The sequence below is a fragment of the Panthera leo genome, chromosome D4 (genome assembly GCF_018350215.1).
Source record: "Panthera leo isolate Ple1 chromosome D4, P.leo_Ple1_pat1.1, whole genome shotgun sequence".
Taxonomy (NCBI): Eukaryota; Metazoa; Chordata; class Mammalia; order Carnivora; family Felidae; genus Panthera; species Panthera leo.
The window spans coordinates 26,426,222-26,451,181 of record NC_056691.1 but is presented as its reverse complement, the minus strand read 5'-3'; the positions used below and the strand labels follow the sequence as shown (position 1 = coordinate 26,451,181).

General features: G+C 35.1%; 1 protein-coding gene across 5 annotated transcripts in view; it reads left to right on the top strand.

Moving 5' to 3' along the window:
* The window catches only part of AGTPBP1 (ATP/GTP binding carboxypeptidase 1), a 159,799-nt gene that overhangs the window by 108,940 nt on the left and 25,899 nt on the right, over positions 1-24,960 (top strand). For all 5 annotated transcript variants that reach the window (XM_042912515.1, XM_042912511.1, XM_042912513.1 and 2 more), the window contains 4 exons: positions 815-901; positions 986-1,134; positions 19,665-19,752; positions 23,155-23,299. In XM_042912515.1, coding sequence (XP_042768449.1) covers positions 815-901; positions 986-1,134; positions 19,665-19,752; positions 23,155-23,299 — 469 coding nt within the window. The remainder of the gene's footprint in view (positions 1-814; positions 902-985; positions 1,135-19,664; positions 19,753-23,154; positions 23,300-24,960) is intronic.

Genomic DNA, 24,960 nt, shown 5'->3' with positions numbered 1-24,960 from the left:
GGTAAAAATTATGTCAAAGCTAGTGACTGAATTTGAAATAATACTTTTAAAAATGAAAACCAAATGTACCTTATTCAAAATGTCTTAGTTATTTCACTGTTTATAATTTGGTGTCAGATCAGGCAGATGTGGTGAAAACAGAAACTCAGGAACCCTGAGCGTGGCATACATATACCATTGCTATTTCTAATTGAAATGACTTTGGACAAAATCATTGAGCTTCTTAAGGTCTGAGTTTCCCTCTGTTAGAATGTAAGCTCCAGAAGAGCAAAAATTTGTATTTAATCAGAGACACAGACAGACAACTAAAACCGAATCTGGTACCTAGTAGGCATTCAGTAAATACTAAAGTAGTGAATATGTAAAGTGAAGACAGTACTTTCACCTTCCTGGCACTAATTAAATAAGCTAGTATCTATATCTAATATAGCTCTGCAAATTTAATCTGAGAACTGCATAGTTTAATTAGAATTATTGCTACTCAGCACTGGTCATATGCCTTTTTAAAAATACATCTAGTCTTTTTATTTGATTATTGGTATTTAGGAATGACGTTTATTTAGTGGGGCAGAATTTCTTATTTGCGATTAATATTCAGTCTCTACTTGTAATTGTAATTTTTAAGTCTATAAATGTTAACCAGAGTTCGTGTTTTGCTTGTGTTCGTTACATTCTTTGGTTTAAAAATAAAGAAGGGGGGGACGTGGCAATAGTGGTATATTTTTAATTTGTAGTGTAGTTTTATTTTAAATTTTTTGTTTACCTATTTAATTGCAGTGTATTTTATAATACTTACTTGAATACTTTTATTTAGTTACACTATTCCAGAAGAAGGAGATATTTTGAAGTTTAACTCCAAATTTGAATCTGGGAATCTGCGCAAAGTAATTCAAATTAGAAAGTAAGTCATTTAAAATGTTCTCACTTTGTCTGTACACAGATATTTCCCTAATTTTCATCAGATTTCTTTATTTTCTATTTTCAGAAATGAATATGATCTTATTCTGAACTCAGATATAAATAGCAATCATTATCATCAGTGGTTTTACTTTGAAGTCAGTGGAATGCGACCAGGTGTTGCTTACAGGTTTAACATCATTAACTGTGAAAAGTCCAACAGTCAATTTAATTATGGTAAGACATGTTTTTCCCCCCAGTGTAGATGATATGCAGGCATTGTAACTATAGTACATAAGGCTTTTTTTTTTCTTCTAATTATTAACGTGTTTAAAAAAGGTTCATTGTTCTTTTGTTTTCTCTAGTTCTCAAAATTCGGATACTTATTAATGCAAAATTGGGAATAAACCTGTGCATTGCTTTGTTGGTGAAAAGCTCTTTAAAATGTAAAGAGCATCTTTGATTTCATCCAAATTAAATACAACTAAAGATTTATTACTTATCCTGCTTAAAATCAAGTTTTCAGTGTCAGCTCATCTAGAAGAGAATTACATAAAGCAGTCTTTAAAAATGTTTAATTTTGAATAGTCTCATAGAAAGTGAATATATATAATGGAAGTTCCAGAAAGGTTTCACGTTCTCTTCACTGAATTTTCTCCAGTGGCTACATCTTCAGTAACTGACCATCCCAGAGTCAGGATTTGATGTTGGTACAGTGTGGGTGCAGTTTCATGCCATTCTATTACATTTGTAGATTCCTGAAGTTGTCACCACAGTCAAGGTACAGAATACTCCCGCCACCACAAAGCCTTGTGCTTCTCCTTTATTAGTCACTTTTCAGTACGATGTTAGTAGTCATTTTCTATAAATTTTAAAATATAGTTGAGGAGGTTTCTTCCTATTACTACTTTGCTGAGGCTTTTTTTTTTCTTTTTTTGTCATGAGTGGGCATTGAACTTTGTCATATGTTTCATCTCCATCAATTGATTTGATCATGTGATCTTCTGTCTGTAAATTGTTAATATGGTGTTATTTCATTGAGTTTTGAATATTGAATCAGCATTTTTTAATCTGTGGAATAAACCCCACTTGGTCATTGTGGATAATTGCTAACATTTTGTTAAGAAATTTGTATTTATATGTTCAGGAGGGGTATCAAGCTATAGTTGCTTTTTTGGTTTGTTTTATTTTTGGTACCGTATCTGGTTTTGGTATCATGGTAACACTGACCTCATAAAATGGGCTGGGAAATTATTATCTTATTTTCTGGAAGAGCCTGTGTAGATTTCATGTTACTTTTTTTTCAAGTTTATTTATTTGGGGGCGAGGAATGGAGGGAAGAGCAGAGAGAGAGGGAGAGGGAGAATCCTAAGCAGACTCTGTGCTTAGTGCGGAGCCTGATGTGGGCTCCGTCTTGCAAACTGGGAGATCATGACCTGAGCCGAAATTGAAAGTTGGATGCTTAACCAACTGAGCCACTCAGGCACCCCAAATTTGGTATTACTTCTTAAACATTTGGTAGAATTCTCCAATGAAGCCATCTGGGTCTGGAAGGATTTCTTTTTTGAGAGTCTTTAGTTTTACTTTTTTTAACTGTTTATTTTTGACAGAGAGAGATTATGTGCCAGCAGGGGAAGGGCGGTGGGGGGAGGAGGGGACAGAGAATCCCAAGCAGGCTCTGTACCGACAGCAGTGAGCCTGATGTGGGGCTCCAACCCACAAACTGTGAGATCATGACCTGAGCTGAAGTCTGACACTCCACCGGCCCAGCCACCTGGATGCCCCTTTTGATAGTCTTTAAGTTACAAATTAAATTTAATAGTTGTAGGGCTATTCAGATTATTCTCTACTGAGTGAGTTGTGGTATGTGGTAGTTTGTGCCTTTTAGGAATTGATCCATTTCTTCTGAATTGTCAAATGTCTGTGTAGAGTTGGTCACAGTATTCCCTTTCTGTCCTCTTGAGGTCTGCAGGGTCCGTTGTGACACCCCTGCTTCATTTCTGGTACTAGTAATTTGTGTTTTCTCTTTGTTTTCCTTTGTCAATCCTGCTAGAATTGTCAGCTCTATTGACCTTTGTTAATTTTACTGACCTTTTCAAAGAACCCGCTTTTTGTTTCATTGGTTTTCTCTACTGTTTTTCTCATGAAACAATTTTTTAAAAACTCTAGTGTGTGTAGAGCACACTAGCAAAAGTATTAAAGTTGTTAAAGGCATGAATATGATGGTGCTTTTTAAGGGGCGTTTCTAAGAATTAGAGTTTTCAAGAGTTGAAGAGGCTGTTCTCAGTTGTCATTATTTATGTGGGAAATAGGAAATTTTACACTCTAGATGGTTACATGTTTGGGATAAAAGCTTTAATCAGATTCACTAATTTAATGCAATAATGAAAGGAAGATTATGTAGCATAATATCTAGGTTAGTTATAAAATTATTTAAAGTTTTTAAACGTTTTAAGTAATCTAATTTTAAATAGTGCATTTTATTTTATTTTTTTTTTAATTTTTTTCAACGTTTTTTATTTATTTTTGGGACAGAGAGAGACAGAGCATGAACGGGGGAGGGGCAGAGAGAGAGGGAGACACAGAATCGGAAACAGGCTCCAGGCTCCGAGCCATCAGCCCAGAGCCTGACGCGGGGCTCGAACTCACGGACCGCGAGATCGTGACCTGGCTGAAGTCGGACGCTTAACCGACTGCGCCACCCAGGCGCCCCTAAATAGTGCATTTTAAATATATTTTGACCAAGGAGTCAGTGCTTATATTTTGCATGAATAGTGATGTGAATATTCTTGATAAAATCTATTTCACATTCTTTATTTTTGTGATTTTGGGGCCTAACTAGTAATCATTGAATGTTGTATTTCTTAGAAAACAATTTTGACCTATTTTTGATCTTAAAACCTTCATATAATTAAAAAAATTACCTTATTTGAAACTCATTCAGAATAATAGTAAAAAATGAAAGAATTTCATGTTTTCCTTATTTAACTTGTAAGTATAGTGCTGACATAGTATTTTAGAGAAGGAAAGGACAGTTACTTAAGTGGAAGTATGTTTGTATTTTGGGTGCTCCTTAAGAGTATATAAATATAAAAGCCTATTTATTCCTAAAATGATAGCCAGTGTAATTTTCAAATTGTAGTGCCTGCAGGTGGATGACATCTTTACAACTACATTCATTTATTCACTTTTATAAAATAGTACTGTTACTACTTTAAACTTTATTATAATTTTAATTTTAAAAATTAAAAACTTACATTGTAGAGCAGTGCTTCTCTATTTTTTTTAATTACAAAATGTTTTTAATGTCAATTTTTATTTTTGAGAGAGAGAGAGAGACAGACAGACTGCGAGCCGGGGAGGGGTAGAGACGGAGACAGAATCTGAAGTAGGTTCCAGGCTCTGAGCTGTCATGACGCACGGAGTCCGACATGGGGCTCAAACCCACGAACCGTGAGATCATGACCTGAACCGAAGTCGGCTGCTTAACCGACTGAGCCACCCAGGGGCCCCTATTTTTATTTTTAAATCAGTACTTCCATGTGATAAAATAATGTCTTCCTTTAGTATCATTTTAAGTTTAAAATAAATAAACTGAAACTTGCAAACTGAAACCAAATCAAAACAATGGGACAGATGGCTGCTTTACTTTAAAATTTCCCCTGCTTCTTAGCCCTTGCCCTTTGGGTATTTTTGTATGTCTGTCACACTTTCCAAACTCACTTTATAGAGAATTTGGGTAACAGAATGGTGTTAAGAAAATTAAAACCATCCACAGTGCATCATCCAGAGACAGCAACTTTAATATTGTTGTGTCCTTCCAGCCTTTTTTATATGGCAATATGTGATTTCCACATCTACATAATTCTGTATTTATTTTAAAAAATAAGCCTTGTGTCCCATGCAGTTTCATAGTCTGTATGTTAACCAAACATTAGATTGTTAACATTTTTTTCTGGTCATGAAATATTTCTCCAAAACAGAGTATAATGGACATCCTACAAGAGGTACTATAACTTATTTATCCAAACCTTTTTCTGTTGTACATTTAAGCTGCTTCTAATTATTTTCTATTTTAAATAATGCTGAGATCAACATTATTGTACGAAATATTTGTGTCTGTAATTATTTAGTTACAAATCTACAGAAGTGGAATTCCTCTGTCTGCCAGCTGTAAATATGTTTATTTTTCTGATAACCAAGCAGTGGATCTTTAATGTGGGGATTTGGTAAATTAAAAATTGTTTAGAGAAGAATGTAAGAAGGGGAGAAAATCCACTAATTAGCATTTTGTAATCCTCAGACTTACATTCACATAATTTTAAAATGAAATGTTATCCTTTCATAGATTGGGGTTAGAGTATGAGAACTCACCCAAAACTATTCTCATGCCATTCAGTATTTTCAGTGACATCATTACTAATGTTTATATAATATTCTATTGAGTAATGTACAGTTCGGGATTTTATTAAGTCTTTTTCAACATTTCAAAATTATAAGCTGTGCTGTTGATACCCTTACTTGTTTGCTTTTGTGTATGTTTACAATTATTGCTTTGCCATAAATTTCTCTAAGTAGAATTTCTCAAAGCAAATGAACAGATGTTGCTGAAAACTAGGGAAAAGGATACTTACTGTGCTGGTAGGAGTGTTAAATTAGGTCAGCCTTTTTGAAGTGCATTTGATAATATGCTTTCGGTGTTTATATTTAACTTCATCCAGGATTTATTTTGGTAAATTCTGTGAATTTGGGGTCTAACTTAATCCTGTTGTTAGTAGTTAAGCAGCTACAACTGAACCCATTCTTTCTCCAAAGAGATTTAAAATGGTGTTGCTAAATTGAGTTATTTGTTAAATGTTTACATTTATGCCTCATTTGCAACTCTGTTCCTGAGCCACTAGTAACAAATGGAGAGGAAACATCACTTAGAAGACATTGTGAATGGCTGCTCTGTGGTAGCTCATATAGAAAATGCTCTGGTTATGGGGTGCCTGGGTGGCTCAGTTGGTTAAGCATCCGACTTCGGCTCAGGTTATGATCTCGTGGTTCATGAGTTCAAGCCCTGTGTCAGGCTTTGTGCTGACTGCTCAGAGCCTTGAGCCTGCTTTGGATTCTGTGTCTCCTTCTCTCTGCCCCTCCCTTGCTTGCATTCTGTCTCTCTCTCTCTCTCAAAAATAAATAAATATTAAAAAAGAAAAGAAAATGCTCTGGTTAGCAAACACAGATTGGAAGCTGGTTGGTAAGATATCACTCTGACTTGCTCCTAGTTCCTAACTTTTTGAATCTGGGTTGAATTACTTTGACCTCCTAGTCATATTATTTGTCCCCTCTGGTTTGAAACAATACAGTTCTCAGAAGCTATGGACTAGCATTTTGGGGGGAGGCTGTTTGTTGCTCTAGTACCACTTGAATTTAATGATCCTGACGTTTCTGTCTAGTGTAACATCCTTTGCTGTGTAACTGACTTGATAATACAGCTTAACATCCTGTAGTCTTTTTCAAAAACAATTGAATTTTTCTACCTATTTTTCCAGAATTGTTTATTCTAAATATTATTCAGAATAGTTTTATTAAGTGCCAAAAGATTTCAATTACATTAAACTCATAGAATAATCTGAGAGAAATGGAATTTTTTATATTAAGTCTCACTGCTTAGGAACATGGTGTATAGTTTTGTTTATTCATTTTCTTCTGCCCTCACTTAAGTTTAGTTTTTTTTAAACAGTTTTTTAAGTTTATTTTTATTTCTTTTTTTTTTTTAATTTTTTTTTTTTAACGTTTATTTATTTTTGAGACAGAGAGACAGAGCATGAACAGGGGAGGGGCAGAGAGAGAGGGAGACACAGAATCTGAAGCAGCATCCAGGCTCTAAGCTGTCAGCACAGAGCCCGACGTGGGGCTCGAACCCATGGACCGTGAGATCATGACCTGAGCCGAAGTCAGACGCTTAACTGACCAAGCCACCCAGGCGCCCCTATTTTTATTTCTTGAGAGAGAGAGAGAGAGAGAGAGAGAGAGAGAGCGAGAATTCCAAGCAGGCTCTGCGCTGATAGCAGAGGTAGGGTTCAAAAACATGAACTGTGATATCATGACTTGAGCTGAAATCAAGAAGTGGATGCTTAACTGACTGAGCCACCCAGGTGCCGCTATTTAGTTTTCTTTTTGTTAGTTTTGTTCATTTTTATTTCCATTCTTAAGTATTTTATGTATTTTCTTTTGGCATCTGTTTTGAAAGAGTACTTTCAAACATTTTCAGGTTTGTTATTTATAATTAAGAAAGCTGTCAAGTTTTATATGTTCACTTGAAAATTGACCTCTTTACTGAACGTTCTTACTAGTTTTCATTGTTTGTGAGTTGATACTGCGGATTTTCTTGCTAGGTCCCTAGAATTTTTCCTTATCTGTAGTTATATCGTGTATCTTTCATTGTTTTGTAGCTGTTGGATATAATTTTGAGAATGTTTACAATAAAAAGGAGACATTGGACATCCTTGTTTTGACTCTAATGTGAATGCTGCTAGTATTTACATTAAATACACTAGATCTTTTTTTGAGATACAGATTCTTTCTCATAGTAAAGAATTTCTATTTTGGGGCGCCTGGATGGCTCAGTTGGTTAAGTGTCCGACTTCGGTTCAGGTCATGATCTCGCGGTTTGTGGGTTCGAGCCCCGTGTCCAGCTCTGTGCTGACAGCTCAGAGCCTAGAGCTTCCTTCAGATTCTGTGTCTCCCTCTCTCTCTGCCCGTACCCTGCTTATGCTCTCTGTCGCTCAAAAATAAAAAAATTTTTTTTAAATTTCTACTTTTACTAAGTTTTAAAAACTGAAAGTATTTTATTTTTGCGTTTATTAATGTGATGTGACCATATAATAATATGAGCTATTAATGTGCTGTATTGTATTAATAATATTTCTAATATCAAATCATCCTTGGGTTTCAGAAATAAATCCACTTTGCCATGGGAGTTAATCTTTTAATATACAACTATTTTTGATTTGTTAGTATTTTGTTTAAAGGCTTTACATTATTGGTTGTAAGTTAGACAAGTCCGTTTCTTTTTTGGAGGGTTGTCTTTGGCCAGTTTTGCAAACAAGCCGATGCTAACTTTGAACACTTAAATAAAAAAGCTTTTATTTCCCCACCCTGTGTTCTGGAACAGCTTAAATAGCATATACACGTCTTCATGAAATTCGGAAAGAACGCACCTCTAGAACTGTCTGCGTATTCCTTTTTCGGTGGGAGGAGAGTCTGGATAACTTCTTCAGATTTCCGTGACTTGGTGTAGTCTAGTTTTCTATTTCTTATTGTGGCAGTCGTGATGATTTACATTTTATTATATAAATGACATTTAGATTTTCAGAATTCACTAGCCGGGATTTCTGTATGATGTCTGCACTGTGTGTGCTGCCTGTTCTCTTGCTTCGTTCCCTTGCGTGTGTGCTTAAAACATAATTTAGTGTTTTAAAAACCTAGCTCTTGGTTTTATTCCTTATTTCCATTAAAAGTTTTAAAATTAACTTTTCTCTTTTCCTCTCTGCAGTTTGATTTTTTTCTTCTTTTTAACTTCTAGTTTGTTTACCTAAATTTATTTTTGTTTGATGATCAAGCATTTAGGGCTTGAATTTGCTCTTAATTATAACTTATTTTGTATCCCCTTCCCCTCTGGATTTTAATATTAAGACTCCTTGTTATTTTGTAGGTTGCCTCTAATTGTATGTAGTGTTGGTATACTTTTTGATGCAAGAATTATTTCGGAAGACATTTGTTATATTCGTGGTTGGTTAGATTATTTTGATTACAATTTTTCTCATTACTTTCAGGTTTTAATGAATCTTGTTCACATACATAGAAAATTTATGATTTGGAACAGTTTTTTAAGCTTCCTATCTGGTCAGTTTTTGTTTTCATGGGCACTTGGAAAATAATATATATTCTCTGCTGGAAGCATAATTTCATATACATTGTTAGTTTAGTGTTATAAATCCATTTATTCAGCTTTTGGTGTCCTTATTTATTTTTTACCCTATCTGCCTAAGACTTAAAAAAATTGTCTTTCAGTTCTGTTGTGCTTCTGTCCAGTCCTCATTTACGAAAACGTATATATTTTTTTCTGTTTAAGCAGCATTATTTGGCACACAGTTTATAACTTTTCCATATTTATTTTGTATATACCATTTAACAGTATAAAATAGTCATACTTAAGTATATTTAACCTTGAATTCTATTTTTACAATGTTTTGGTTTAAATTTGCTTGATACATCTTTGTTTCTTATAAATAGAGGTTGCATTTTATTGTTTGACCCTTGTCTTTAACATGCTTTTAACTTAAAATTCTTTTTGTAATTGATACATTTAGATTTTTATGCTATTTTTGTGCTTCTTGATTGTTCTGTCTGTTACTATTTAAGGTGTAGTGCAGCACTTGTTTCATTGTGGAAATCCAAAATATGTATATAAAAAAATAGAGCATGAGGCATATTCTGCATTGGATTTTCTCAGTCCTGTTCCATCTGCCTTAAGTTTAGTAGAGATTTCTCCCAAATTCTGACAAGAAGTGATCTCTTGTGATTTCTTTTTATTGCCATATACTTGTAAGTATTTAACTAGGAAGTTGGTTATAGTTGTGAAATGAGCTCTTAGGCAGATATAATTTTTTTAAGTGAAACTCTGTCGTTAGGTTTGTTTAGTACAACATAAAGGAAATCTTGGTTTGTCTTAACATCAGTAGAAAGAAGGGACTAATATTTTAGTAAGCTGGAATTCAGCAGTTTAAGAAATTGCAACTAGCTATGTAGTTGATGTTGTCATTGGGTTGAATTTTGAATTCACTTCAGGGATGGTACTGATGACAAAATATTTGCAGTAGAATCTTGTTCAGCTGAAAGGATTTGTTTAATTGCCATCCATGACTGAAATTCAGAAGTAATATTAGTTTTAATTAATTTTATTTCTTTTCTTTTTTTTGATTGGGACATCTTTTTTTTGGATTGGTCTGGGGTTTTAGTGTTGGGTTCTAAGCAAATATGTCCAAAGATGGCTTATTCTTTGACAGTGCCCCCAAAAGGGGCAGAATTACTATTGTTTTTGTTTCTTAAATTGCCCTTTTCCTGGGGATATTTTAGGTGATTCTGTTAAATAGTTTTCTCACAAGTGAATGATCTTATTTGTGAATTTTATTAGAGAATTTATATCACTGTATAATAATGTCACATCTGTTGTAATCCATTTCTTTCTCCACACCCCCCCATTAATTGAAAGGGGTTTGCTCAAATTACCACTAGATGGCAGTCTTGCATTTTAGTAACTTGGAACTTTCCTTGGCAAGCTCCCTCCCTGGCACTTCTGCACTCTTTTTCTCATCCTACCCCCTAACCCTTCCTTCTCCCTGCTCCTCCCCTTAGCCATGTCTCCCAGATACATGAAGATTTTTAACCACCTCCTTACATAAATTGAACATGTGTGGAATCAGGCAGCAAAATAGAATTTTAGAGTCTAGTCTGTAGCATTCCCACCTTGCCCTCGTTAGTTAATTCCATACTTGGAAGTTGAGCTGAGCTATCTCTTGACTAAGGAAGTCTTCCCTGACTCCTCAGGCTGGATGAATCTCCTGGATAAATGTTCCTTGTAATTTTTCCCTTTGGAGTGCTCATAACAGTTTTATGTTGTTTATAAGTGTAGCTTATTAATCTCTTTCCTGCCCCCTCCCCCTTGTTTATACATTCCATGTGATCAGGGACAGTGTCACTGTTGCTGACTGCCATGTTTACACTATGGCGTTTAACAGATGTTTAGTAAACATTTGTTAAATGAATGAGGCAATGGATGGATGAACTATGAAGATCCCATTAGGAACATAAAATGAACATGCACAAAATATATGTCAAGAAGATTCTAGTTTAATATAAGATCAACTATTTCTAAATATTTTATTTTGAAATAATTTCAAATTCACGGAAGAGTTACACCCTGACTCCAGATGTTGAGGATCTGAAATGATACCTCATCACCCTACAATACTTTTAGTATATTTTCTATAAACAGTGGCATTTTTTAAATATATATATAACCACCGTCAGGAAATAATTGATTTGTGAATCCTGTCTAATCCATAGACTCTTCATTTGAGTTTCACCCATTTTCTCAATAATATCCTTATAATAGCAAGAGAATTCTGCTCAAACCATGTGTATTTAGTTGTCAGGTTCTACACTCTTTAAGTCAGGAACAGTTTTACAGGCCTTAACATACATGACCTGACACTTTTGAAAATTATAGAACTCCTATTCTGTAGAGTAGTTCTCGACTTGGAGTTGTCTCTTGTTCCTCGTGACTCCATTCAAGTTGGGTATCTTTGGCAGGAATATTATAGAAGTGATGTTGTACTCTGGTGACATCCCAGATTTTGTTTGTCCCATTACTGATGATAATAATTTTATCACTTGATTAAGTTGGAGTCTGCTAGCCTTTCCACTATAAAGTTACCCTTTTTCTCTTTATAGTTAATAAAGTATTTTAGGTGGAAGTACTTTGAAACTATGTAAATATCTTTTCCTCATCAGATTTTACTATGTTAATATAAATCCAGATTGGGTTCCTGTTTTACTTAGTAGGTTGTAATTTGTTTCTCTCATTATTTATTTTTATGCTCAAATTGCCCAATATTTGGCCAGTGGGATCCTTTTCATACTGGCTTCGGTGTCCTTTGGACACATCCCTATCATTCTGTATGGGCATCCTTGCTTTTTCGGCATACATATTCAAGGCGCATCTTGCCTTTTCCTGCCCCAGCCTGGTATCAATCATTTCTTGGAAGAGCCCCGGCTTGTTTTAGTGGTGAATGGTACTTAAAAACCAAGGTCTGTGTGCATAGGGTGTACATTGTTATTGGACCTCTTAGTAGACAGAGCTGAGGACTGTATGTGTGTATAAGTACTTATATAGAAATTTTCGTTTGTAGTGGTTTCTCTATATGTATATATATGTTTATGTTTGTGTGTATGTGTTATGTGTATACACCCCCACACAGTCTCTATGAGGTCACACTGATACCTTCAATTCCACAGGCTTTATTCTGTGTGTTTTTTTTAACCTATATTTACAGCGTCCTTCAACGTGGAGAATGTGAGCTTCCCTTATCCTTAATATATTTAATCCTGATCAATGCCAGTGTATGTTACAATCTTTCTGCTGCCTTTTTGGGCAGATATCCTCCTCACTTCATTCAGCCTTTCTTCCTACCCCCCTGCATGTGTGTCCTCCCTGTTTGTGTTCATTTTGTTTTATTAGTATTATTTTTTAATGTTTATTCATTTATTTTGAGAGAGAGAGAGAGTGCCCACATGCGAATGGGGGAGGGACAGAGTGAGAGGGACAAAGAATCCCCAGCAGGCTCGAGTGTGGAGCCCGATTCAGGGCTTGATTTCACAACAGTGAGACCATGACTTGAGCCTGTATCAAAAATCAGATGCTTAACTGACTGAGCCATCCAGGTGCCCCAAGTGTTAATTTTATTTTTAGTTTCTAGTTTTATTACATGGTGGTTAGACAGTTTTGTTGGTTAGTATTTCTCTTTTATGGAACTTCTGACATTTCCTTTTGATCTAATATGTGATCATTTTTTGTGACTATCTCACGTGGTCTTAAAAGAAGGTATACATATTCTGTGTATATATAAAGATACAGTGTTCCGTATTTAAGATTTGCCTTATTATGTTCTTTAGATCTTCTGTATACATCTCTTCATTGTTGTTCATTTGGTTTGTGGTGTACCTAGAGTGATGTGTTAGTCTACTATCGATAGTATGTTTCTGTCTTCTGTATTCTGTAATTTCTGCTTTACTTAGGAGATTGGTCTTATCTGGTACATAGATATTGGTTATTATTATATTTTACTGTGAATGATCACTTTATAAAGTTCCTTCTTTGTCTCATTTATTATTTTTTGGCCTGAAATCTACTTTGATCTCAGGATTTCAACTCCTACTTTGTTTCCATTTTCCTGGTGTATCTTTGCCCATTTTTAACAGGTGATTTAAAGTTTTTATATTCCGTCTTCTAGTAGTGATGAAAGCCTGGGTTTTATTTGTGCTGCTTGTTGAATTTGTTTATTTACTTTTTGGTGGTAAGGATGTGTGTAGGGATGCAGACTCAAGTGGCTACCATTATCTCCTAGACCAACAATCTGATCTTCCTATTTTTAGTATAAATCTCTATTGTTGTACTAGCCATATGATAAGCATGCATTTTTTTCTCCATACAGTCACTCAGTCCAGATAACGTATGCAACTTGTGATAGGTGGCTGTAGGTTATTCAAGTTCCATTTTAAACTTTTTTTGTCCCCCTTCCTTGTTAAATGAGGGTATTAGCTTCAACTTGAAAATTTCATGAATCTGTGGTTCATCATACATTTGATGAATAGGGACCAGAACACCTTGTCTTTTTTTGTATCTGTACTTGTCATTTAGCATCTACTCAATGTGACTTTGGCTTTTACTTAGATATTGTTAGAAGCCACTGCCATTGGATTTTGCCGTCACCATGGCAATTTAATATTTTGGTGGTCTGTATTCAAGTGACAAGATTGACAGTTCTTGGCATATTTTTTATGTATATAAAGGTTTATCCTTTGGCTAATGACAATATCAATTACTCAAATATAGCCAAAATGTCAGGTCGAGTAGATTGTGGTATATTCAGTCTGAGTTACCTCATTTGATTGATTCTTAGTAGGGCAACCTCTTTGGTTCAAATGGTTTTTTTGATAGTTGGAATTTTAAAATGTCACTCTTCCATTGTGATCATAATTAACTATCATTTAAAAAGTAATAGAATACATTGTCTTTTATAAAATTAGAACACTTCAATAAATCTAATGTGCCCTTGACTTCAGCTGGAACCTTACTGTAGTCAACCATTATTATGAGTTTTGTGTATCTGGAGGAGTTTGAAGTTTCTTCCCCCCGCCCCCCCCCCCCCCCCCGCTTTTTTTTTCTTTTTAGAAAGAGAGGGTGAGCTGGGGAGAGGGACAGAGGAGAGAGAGTCATTATTTTTATTTTGAGAGATAGAGCACGCATGAGTGAGCGCTAGTGGGGGAAGGGCAGAGAGAGAGAAGGAGACAGGAGACAGAATCCCAAGCGGGCTCCGCGTTGTCAGTACAGAGCCCCATATGGGACTTGAATCTGGAGATCATGACCTGAGCCGAAATCAAGAGTTGGACACTTAACTGAGCCACCCAGGTGCCCTGAGAGAGAGAATCTTAAGCATGTTCCACACATAGATCCCATGACCTTGGATCTTGACCTGAACCAAAATCAACAGTCTGACGCTTAACCCACTGAGCCACCTAGGAGCCCCTGGGGGAGTTTGAAGTTTCAGATTAAAATGGCTCAGTGATTCCTAGGAAGAAATAAAGAAGATAGGAATCTGTTGTATGTACCAGTGAAATACTTGAGTTTCAAATATAAAGAGAAAATCTTAACATACTTCCACTTTAAAAGAACTGGTTACATAAATAATGTTAATATTACAGCAGCTAACGTTTATTGAGTATTTACCGTGCGCTGGGCCTTGTTCTAAGTGCTAACACATGTGGTACTCTTAATCCATACAACAGAATCCATTTTACAGAAGAGAAAAAGAGGGCATCAGTGCTTTAGTAATCTGCCCAGGATCACGCATCTGGTAGGTGGTGAAGTTGGAATTCAGATCCAGGTAGTCTGGTTGCAGACTGCATGCTCTTAATCACTGTGTTGTTCTGCACGTGAGAAGGGTGGATTAGTGTCGGACTTCTCATCGGTGGCACAGGAAGCTAGAGGACAGCCAAATGTCTTTTGCGAAGTGTGTCGTTTGTTTGTCACTGCCATACACTTTGTGTATGTAGAATTCAGAATTATATTATCCCTGAACCCTCTGTGAGAAAAATAAATGAGGAAAAAGATCTCAAGGTAGAAGTCTTGAAATTTATAAAATCTGTCAAAAGTAAAAATGTTCTAAAGGGGGTGATATGGGAGACGTGAAGGTTAACTTATCTTGATGGGATTGCTTAGTTATTGATACAGTATCAGAGAAATACCAATTAATCATAACGATGAGGATGGGAAGTGAATTGAAGAGTACAACAGAAAGCTTCCAATAATGGAGAAAAAAATGTGGAGAAATCAACCAAGCCAGTAATAATAAGAAAGCAAAGAAGAAGAAGAAGAAAACCCATGAAATAGTAGAAAGAAAATAAGATGGAAGGAATGACATGAAATGTATGTCTGTCATCACTAATTACGAGTTGAAATGTCCTAAAAAAGTTACACAGTGGTGGGGGTGAGGAGGGTATTAATTAAATGACAAAGAAAAGTTGAAAATGAATGATTGGGCAGAGATAAACTAGGAAAATGCAAATAAAATATAGCAAAAGTGGTAATATTAATGCCAGAAGTGGAATTGCCAGGTCATATGGTATTTACATTTTTAATTTTTGAAGGGCCTTCATGCCTGTTGTCTGTAAAGGTGTCACCAATTTACATTCCCATCCAGACAAAGAAAAAATCAGGATCAAAAGCACTAAATAGATACTGTGTATTTATAAGTTGCAGTTCTTGAAGATGTAGAATAATCACAAACATTTTTTAAATTGAGGTATAATTAACATATAACCTATTAATTTCAGATGTATAACCTAATGCTTTAATATTGGTATATATTGTGAAATGATCCCTTTGAGAATTTTAGTTAGCATCTATTGCCACATAGTTATAAATTTGTTTTTCTTGAGATGAGAACTTTTAAGAGCTACTGTCTTAGCAACTTTCAGGTATGAAATATAGTATTTATATATTAACTATAGTCCCTATGCTGTGCATTACATCCCCAGGACTTACTTATTTTATAACTGGCAGTTTTTACCTTTTGACCACTTTCACCCATTTTGCCCACCCCCACTTTTATTCTTGCCTTAGCAATCTGTTCTCTGTTTCTATGAGATTTTTTTTTTTTTTTTTTTTAGGTTCTACATGTGAGATCATGTGGTATTTTGGTATTTGTCTTTGTCTGACTTAGTTCACTTAGCATGATGCCCTCAAGGTCCATCCATGTTATTGCAGATGGCAAGATTTCCTTCTATTTAATGGCTGTCCATTTTTTAATCAGATTGTTATTTTTTCTATTGAGTTGTAGGAGTTCTTTATATATTTTAGATACTAACCGCTTATCAAATACATGATTTTCACGTGTTTTCTTCCACTTAGTAGGTTGCATTTTCATTTTGTCGATGATTTCTTTTGCTGTGCAGAACACAAACCTTTATACAGCACAGCAACGACCATAACCATAGAGCATTTGTAGAGATTGAACAAAAGCTCCAAGAAATACAACTTGATTAGAAGACAGTCGTTGTGAGAATTTAAAATACCCCTTTCAGAATTTAACATATCAAGAAGACAAAACACAAATAACAATATAGAAAATTTGAATAATATAGTCAACAAGCTTGATTTTGGGATTCATTGGGATTCCAGTTTGAGAACATATTTGAAGATGTGTTGCAGCCAACAGAGTGAGATGTAAGATGGGAAGTGGGAGAAATGGTGGAGCTAATCTGGGATTCCAGTGTTAACAGGAGGAAAGTTGAGGAGCATTTCGGGAAAGCATCTCATCCATGTTAGAACTGGAAGTTGGTGGGATCCTGGACTTTTGCCTTAAAAAAATTGAAATGGGTTTCAAGAAATAGTGTGACATAATATGATTATGAAACTGAGACATGTTAGGGACATGGGGCAGAAGGCCTGTGTATCTTCTCCAACGGAAGGATAAAACAGAAGAACTGCAAAAAAGTCACATTACAAATGTGAGTGACATAGAACGTCACATGAGTTGGAGTGTTTGATGAAGTGTATGAAAGAATCCATTTGAACTAGACCCTGGAAATACTTTATTTGGGAGTGTGTGGGTAATGCACTTTGGCTGTGCAATGAGCTATATTTACAGAATCTGGATGTAAGTACTGTTGTTTTTCACCTTAAAAGGTCTGCTTTATAGAAGGAGCACAAGAAGGTATCTTCCTTATGTTCATGAAACATTTAAAAATTTTTAACTTTTTTTGTTACAGACAAAACTTATGGGTGACTAAAAAGCTCAGAGATTTTACAGATTTCATTGTGATTTAAAATACTAATGGAAATCAACAAAATGTTGAACAAAAAATGGGTACTTGGAGATGTAAAGTTCTTCCTTAAAAAAACAAAAACAAAAACCCTCTGAAATTTAAAATTGGTGTTACAAATCCTGTAGAACCATGCTGTCCAGTATGGTAGTGACTAGCACACACATATGGCTAAGTTAAGTTAATTTAAAATTAAAAATTCTACTTTTTGTTGGTACTGGGCTCATCTCCTGCCCTTACTAGCCACGTGTGGCAGGCCGCTGCCAACTTGGATGTTGCAGGTACAGAACATTTCCGTTCTGGTAGGAAGTTCAATTGAACAACTCTGACGTAGAAAGTCCTTCACAAGAGGACACTTTATAGACTTATGTGACATAGCTAAGCTGGGAGCTGGCAGGAAAGCATTTAATAACTTGCATTATTTATAATAAAAAAGACTGAAAGTAAGTGAACTAAGTACTCAAGATAGTAGAAAAACGAGAAAATAAACCAAAAGGAAGAGAATGAATTTTTTTAAATGCTGAAAATAATGATAGAAATAAAATAAAATATGCCAGAATTGAGTAATAAGTAGAGATTCTGGGGTTATCTGGGTGGCTCCGTCGGTTAAGTGTCTGACTTTTTGATTTCAGCTCAGGTCATATCTCAAGGTTCCTGGGATAAGAGTGTGGAGCCTGCTTGGGATCCTGTCTCTCCTTCTTTCTCTGCCCCTTTCCTGCTTGCACGCTTGTGCACTGTCTCTCAAAATAAACTTTAAAAAAAGTAGAGAGTCTGAACAGACTATAACTTTTTAAAAGGAAATTTGAAAAGTATTAGTCACCTTATCGAGATGGCATTTCAGCTGAATTTTATTTACCTTTTAAAGAATAGATTGTACTGTTGCTTATTCCAATCAATAATGGATAGCTTCTCAGTATATTTTTCTGAAGCTAGTATAGTCTTATACTGATACTTAGTAAAGGTAATTTTTAAAAAGACCAGTTTTTAGATACACAAATTCTATTTTTTTTAAATGTTTATTTATTTTTGAGAGAGACAGCGTGTGAGCATGGGAGGGGCAGAGAAAAAGAGAGCCACAGAATCCGAACCAGGCTTCAGGTTCTGAGATGCGGGCATAGAACTCGAAGTGGGGCTTGAACCCATGAACACTGAGATCAGGCCTGAGCCAAAGTCGGACACTTAACTGCCTGAGCCACCCAGGTACCCCTAGATACAAAAATTCTAAATAAGATTTTAGCTAATATAATTATATACTAGTAAAAGAATATCATTTTCTTGCAGTGCAAAGATAGTTAGCCATAGGAAACCTATCAACATATTCTGTCAACAGATTAAAGGAGAAAAGCCATGTGATTCTATTAGTGGATGCTGAAAAGGCATTTGATAAAATAAATTAAAACAAGTGTAATAAGAATTATGAAAGAAACTACTCCACTTATGGGAGTAATCATAGCACCTGCCACAGAGGGTTGTTGTGAGTATTTAATGAATTAACACATGTAAAAATGCTTAGAGCAGTGTCTAGCACATAGAGATTATTCAATGTTACCTCTTTTTATTAAACATGATACAGTTGATATGCAAAAAAAAATTGGCAAATATTGTATCAAGTGGTAAAACATTTTGATTAAAATTAGGAACAAGACAGAGTTGTGTTCTTCTATATGCAGAATCACTTGTAAGGTTGTATCATTTTTCTAATACAGTAAAAGTAGAAAATGAAGTGACTGATACAAATACTAAAAGAGGAGGCCAAATACTTTAAGTTACAAATTATATGATTTACATATGTACAAAACCCAAGAGACTATGAAACACTAATTAAAATACTCAGAGCTAAATTTAACAAAATGGTTCTGTAGCAGGAAAATGAAAAAAAAAATGGTTCTATCTTTAAGTTAGAATATAAGGAAAGTCAAATCAGATCTCCGTAAAATTTGTCAACATTTCTAAACTTAACATATGAATTTCATTAGTTCTAGTTAGAAGCCTAGTGCACGATTTTATGAAATTGGATAATATTAAAGTTTATATGTAGAATATATTTCTGAAACTACCCAAGAAAATATGCTATATATTTAATCTTATTTTTGCTAATAGTCCCTTTACATTTTCCTTCCTATAAGCACATATTTGTGTGGAGAAGTTTGAAGAAGAAAACAATCTTAACATGTTGGTGGCATTTTCTCCCTTAACCTCAGTGTAGACGGGGGTCCCTGGAGAGTTAGAAGTATGATCAAATACTGTTTCTTCATATATTTTTGACGCTTTGACTTGTTCCAAGAAATACATTTTACTTACCATTTGTAATCTAATATAGAAAAGGTAATAGAAAAAAGCTTAATGATTTCTCACTAAAGTTGAAATCCGATTTTAGGTAAATTGGGATTAAAAGCATATCATTGATTGATTTAGGAGATTGTAAAGAAATATCTCATATTTTTTTATATATACTAAAAACTGAAATGTATTTTCTTTTAGCTTTCCTGAACATTTGGTGCTTTCTATAATGGAATGATTAATTTTTAACTCAGAAGCTCTGAAAAGAATTTTTTTTTCTTTCTTTGTTTCTTTTTCTTCTTCTTTTTTTTTTTTTTTTAATCTCTCTGTCAAAGGTATGCAACCACTCATGTATTCGGTTCAAGAAGCATTAAATGCCAGACCATGGTGGATTCGTGTGGGAACCGACATTTGTTATTACAAGTAAGTATTCTAAGAATATTGACATCAGCTGACAGAAGGGGATCTTAACTTCATTCTGTTTCAGTTTAAAGATTAGAAACTAGAGTCATTATTGCATTATTTGAACTGTGGTGATATACTTTACTGTTATCTCTAACAGAGTCCTTTAAAATTTGAGATTCATTGAGGTGGTAAATTTAGTAGAAATAAAATCTGTCCTATAGACAGACAGACTTAATCCAAATCTTGTCTCCACCAGTTAGATAGCTATGTGTCCTCAACTTTCTTAGCTTTTAAGCCATGTAAACTTCATTGACTAAACGGAAATTAGGAATTCTAGGAAATAATTTGCAGTGGCTTTTTGTTGTTCTGATGATATTAAGTATAATTCTTTTCTGCATACAAATATTTACCTCATCTTAATTTCCAGAATATTTTACCTGGAGGTATATTCCATAGTTACCTTACATCAATTTATACAGTTCAATTTGACCTCAAATAGGTCATCTACTTAATCAAGTTAGAAATCAGTGCTCGAAATCACTTACTGCTTCAGTGGAATGATTGGATTATTCTGCAACTTCACATCTAAGTAATCTGGGATTATCATATACTTTGCTTCTCATTTTTACTGTTTCTGCATGTAATATATTTCTAGATAACTTCCTCCGCTGAATTCATTTGACCTCCCTGTGTTTTCTCTGTTATTAATCTTAATCCTGACATTTTTGTTTAGTGGATTTTGAATTTTTATCGTGGGTTTAAGTAGCACTAATATTCCTTCAGAAATCAGAAGATTTCTGACTCTAGGTTTTAGAAAAACCTGCATCTTAAGTGCTATTACTTTCTGAGAAAGACAGTGTTCCTTGGAATTCATCTCAGTAGGATTTCCCCCTTACTTGTATTAGCAAAATCAATAGTAAATGAGGGATCGAAATGTAAGATTATATGCATTTCATCTGTACTTGTATAAATTTCATATTTCTTTTACTGCTAGGCTAACATAAAAATACTCTTATTTATCTCTTTCTCATAAAGTTGGAATAGAAATAATCAATCAATGAATGTTTTTCTTTTCCACATTGTCAAGTGAATGGTTGTAACATGACAGGTGGTGGTTCTGTTCTGTGTAAGGGGGATGGCGAAGATTTTCATTTGTTTAGTTTTTGTTTTTTCTTTTGGCTACTTCCAGATCTGGAACTGGAATTCAGGTCAATTCAACAGATGCCTATTAACTGTTTTCTGTGCAGCAAGCACTACTTGCTTTCCTGAAGCCTGAAATCCAGATAGTGAAGATAAAATCTACTATTTTTGCATGTGTCTTAACTTTTCACGTGAGCTAAGTCCTTGGATGCTTGTTTGTTTCATTTGCAAAATGAGAGTAAAAGGACTTCCACCAGTATATAAGAGAATGTAACTTATAAAATATATAGCTCTAATGTGGTGTTATCGATACCTCTCTGATTAGATGTTAAACTTTTGGGGGAAAAGAGTTGGCAAGGACTAGTCCTGGAACTTGTTTTTGTGTTTTCGTCAGCCCACAGCACCTTGTCATTGAGTATTCAAGATATAGTGGCTAAGTGAATGAAGACTATACTGGTTTGAAAATACCGCTCATGTTTATGTGTGTGCAAGTAAATCTAATTGTTGGTCATGGATTTTCTTCAGTTCATGACTTAAATAATAGAAGATGATCTGAAATTTTAGAGATTAGGTTGGTTGATAGACAATCTTTAGGCCATCAAATGTCAGTGATACTTAAAGTCTGGAAAGTAATGTGTAGTTTTAAAAACTTTTTATTATGGAAATCTTCAAGCATTTGTAAGAGTAAGCAATAGGATAATGTATTCATCACCCAGTTTCAACCGTTATCAATACATGTTTAGCTTTGCTTTAGGAATACTTTCACTCCTACCTCCACACTGAATTTTTTTTAATAAAGATTTTTTTTTTTTTTTTTTTTTTTTTTTTTTTTTTTTTTTAATTTTAGAGGGAGCGCAAGCTGGGGAGAGGGACAGAGAGAGCGAGAATCTTAAGCAGGCTCCATGCTTATTGCAGAGCCTGATGCGGGGCTCTATCTCAAAAACTGTGAGATCGTGACCTGAGCCAAAATCAAGAGTCAGCTGCTCAACTGAGTGAGCCACCCAGGCACCCCACACTGAATTTTTAAAAGCATTTCCAGATATCATATTTATCCATAAATACTTCAAAGAGTGAGTGGGAGAGGGGCAGAGAGAAAGGGAGACACAGAATCCAAAGCAGGCTCCAGGCTCTGAGCTTGAACTCATGAACCATGAGATAAGTACTTGAGCCACAGTCATATGCTAAATCTGACTGAACCACCCATGTGCCCCTAGAGATTTTTTTTTTTTTAATTTTTTGTTATTTTTGAGAGAGAGCACGTGAGTGCAAGTAGGGGAAGGGCAGAGAGAGGGGAGGGGATCCAAGCGGGCTCTGAGCTGACAGCAGAGGGCCTGATGTAGGGCTCAAAGTCAGGAACAGTGAGATCATGACCTGAGCCGAGGTCAGATGCTTAACCAACTGAGCCATCCAGGCACCCCATATCTCTTAGAGATTTTTTAAAGACAGTCTAACCATAATGCTTTTATCACACTTAAGAATATTCTCTAATACAATAAAATACCCAGTCATTGTTCAGACTTCCCCAATTGTCTCATAAGTGTTGTTTTAGAGTTTCAGCAGGTTTGTTTGTTTGTTTGTTTGTTTCAACATTAGGTCCCCCCCCCCCTTTTTTTTTTCTGTTATTTCTCCTTTATTTGTTGGAGAAACTGGGTCATCTGTCATGCCAGAGTTTCCACATTTGGGGTTTTGCTGATTGCATGCCTGTGGTGATAATGAATTCTTCTATCTCACTGATTTCCTATAAACTAGTAGTTAGATTTAGAAGCTTGATCAACTTTAGGTTTGATTTTGGCAAGAATACTTCATAGATGGTGCCGTGAATTCCTATTGCCTTATGTCCGGAAACATATCATGTCTGGTTCTTTCTTTCTTTTTTTTTTTTTTTTTGTAGCCTTAAGATTGATAGTGAATTTAGGTATTGTCCCCTGATCCATCTGCTTTAAAGATGGTCATTAGCCTTCCATCTAATGGTGGTAGTAACCATTGATGATAATTGGCCAAGATCCGGTAATGTGTATGGTAACAAGGAATTAGGTTCTAAGCTTTTCATTGATGAGGAGTGTCAGCTCCATTTGATAGTAAATTCAGAAGTGAAAACTGATGTTGGCTGATAGCATTTATCTGATTCAGTAGTACCAACTCTAATTTTTATAGAATATTTAAGCTAACCTTATGAACCGTGTGTTTCCTCCCACCCGAAGTTCTGTTTCATAAAGAAGCAAGGAGATTCAGAACTTTTGTGTGGAAGAAGTAAACAGGTTTTGTGCTTTTCTATTGCAGAAATCACTTCTCAAGAAGTTCAGTTGCTGCAGGTGGGCAAAAGGGAAAATCCTACTATACAATTACATTCACTGTCAATTTTCCACATAAAGATGATGTTTGCTACTTTGCTTATCACTATCCATACACATATTCAACTTTACAGGTGAGAACTCATTAAGTTATATTATGACTCTTATTGTGCTCTATGCATATGTGTCAGATAATTGGGGGAAGACGGGTTTTAATTAAATATCTTAATAAAATGAAAAGATCCAGTGCTGAATATTTTAGAAAATAATACCATGTTTGTTGAAAACATTAAGGGAATAAAATGGGAATGTAGTCTTTATTTTTATTTAGTAGAAATACTAAGGAAATTTTAAAAGATTTTTACTCTCCACCTTTTTATAGAAATCTGTAGTTCTCTAAGATTCCATGATTTACACATATTAACTAGGTGAGACTTCCACTTGTTTAATGAGAGGCATTGAATCTCATAGAAAATCTAGCAATAGAAAAATGTGTAAGTTTTTCTGTGGGGAATTAATTTCTTTTAGTGGTTTGGTGTGGAGTTCTAGATCCAGATTCTTTAGAATTTAAGATGTAAGAGTTGTTTTGTGAGTTCTTTTGAGATGTTTGAGTACTTACATTGTAAAACAAAACTAAAAAATTAATCGAGTAGTTACTGTGGTAGATTTTTTTCTTCTTAGTACAGAAAGTCTTTCATAATAATTATGGATCAAAGAGGTATGATCGGTTTACCCAGAGAGAGATTGGAACACTATGATTAGAAACAAGCTTCCAAATTATTAGGGGAAAAGAAGAGAAACATACTCCACTGAACAGAAGAGAGAGCAAAGCTTAGAACACTCAGTGTGGCTGACTTTGTTTTAATAAAAGTTACAACTTACAATAAAGGTGTTATCAGTTATCTTTCCGTGCTGAATAATACAGCATCAAAGTATATAGTGCTGTTACACACAGGGTTACATATTATTGTTCTTTACTGATGTGACCTTTTTAGTATATTTTAAATTCCCCTCCTTTTGCCAGTGCTGCTGCCACAACCTTTCCAGCCATTATTGCTGTCTCTCATCTGGACTTCTGCCGCCTCTTCTAACTGGTGTTCTAGAATTCACTTCTGTCCTCTTTCCTCCTTTCCCCACACTGGAGCAGGAGGGCTTCGTGATGGGAGGGTCTGGTCCCATAAATCTCCCACTTAAAGCTTAGTGATTTCTTTTGCCATTTTTATGAAGTCTGAGATTCTTACCATGGTTCATTTCTATCATTTCCCTACTATTTGTAACAATTTTTGTCATGTCCTCATACTGTTTGCACTATTACTTAATCTTTGTCTTTAAATGGAACTAAAATAACTCTAAAGTTTATCCTCATCCTAGGTTAATATCCATGGTATTAATTCACAGTAAAAAATATACCTGTTCATTTTTCAAATGGTTATGCATATGTCACTTCATTATCTAAATTACCAGTATGCGTATATATGCTGCTCCTTGTGAAAGAATGTCCTGTGAGGCCCTTCAGTCTGTGTTAAGTCTCTGTTTCTCACTCTTCCCGGTCTGGCTGCAATGAATTTTTGTCAGTCCTGTAAGATGCCCTTCCTCTTTCTTACATCATGGTCTTCCCATATACCTTCCTTCTTCCTGCCACACTCCCCTCTGCCCTCCTCACTCATCCTCTGGATCTTGGTTTGAATGTAACTTCTTTTAGGAGACCTTTCCACACTGTCGAGATTCAGCTAGGCTCCCCATTCCTGATGACAAGCTCTCACAGCACTCTGTATTTTTCCAAAGGTAGGGTATA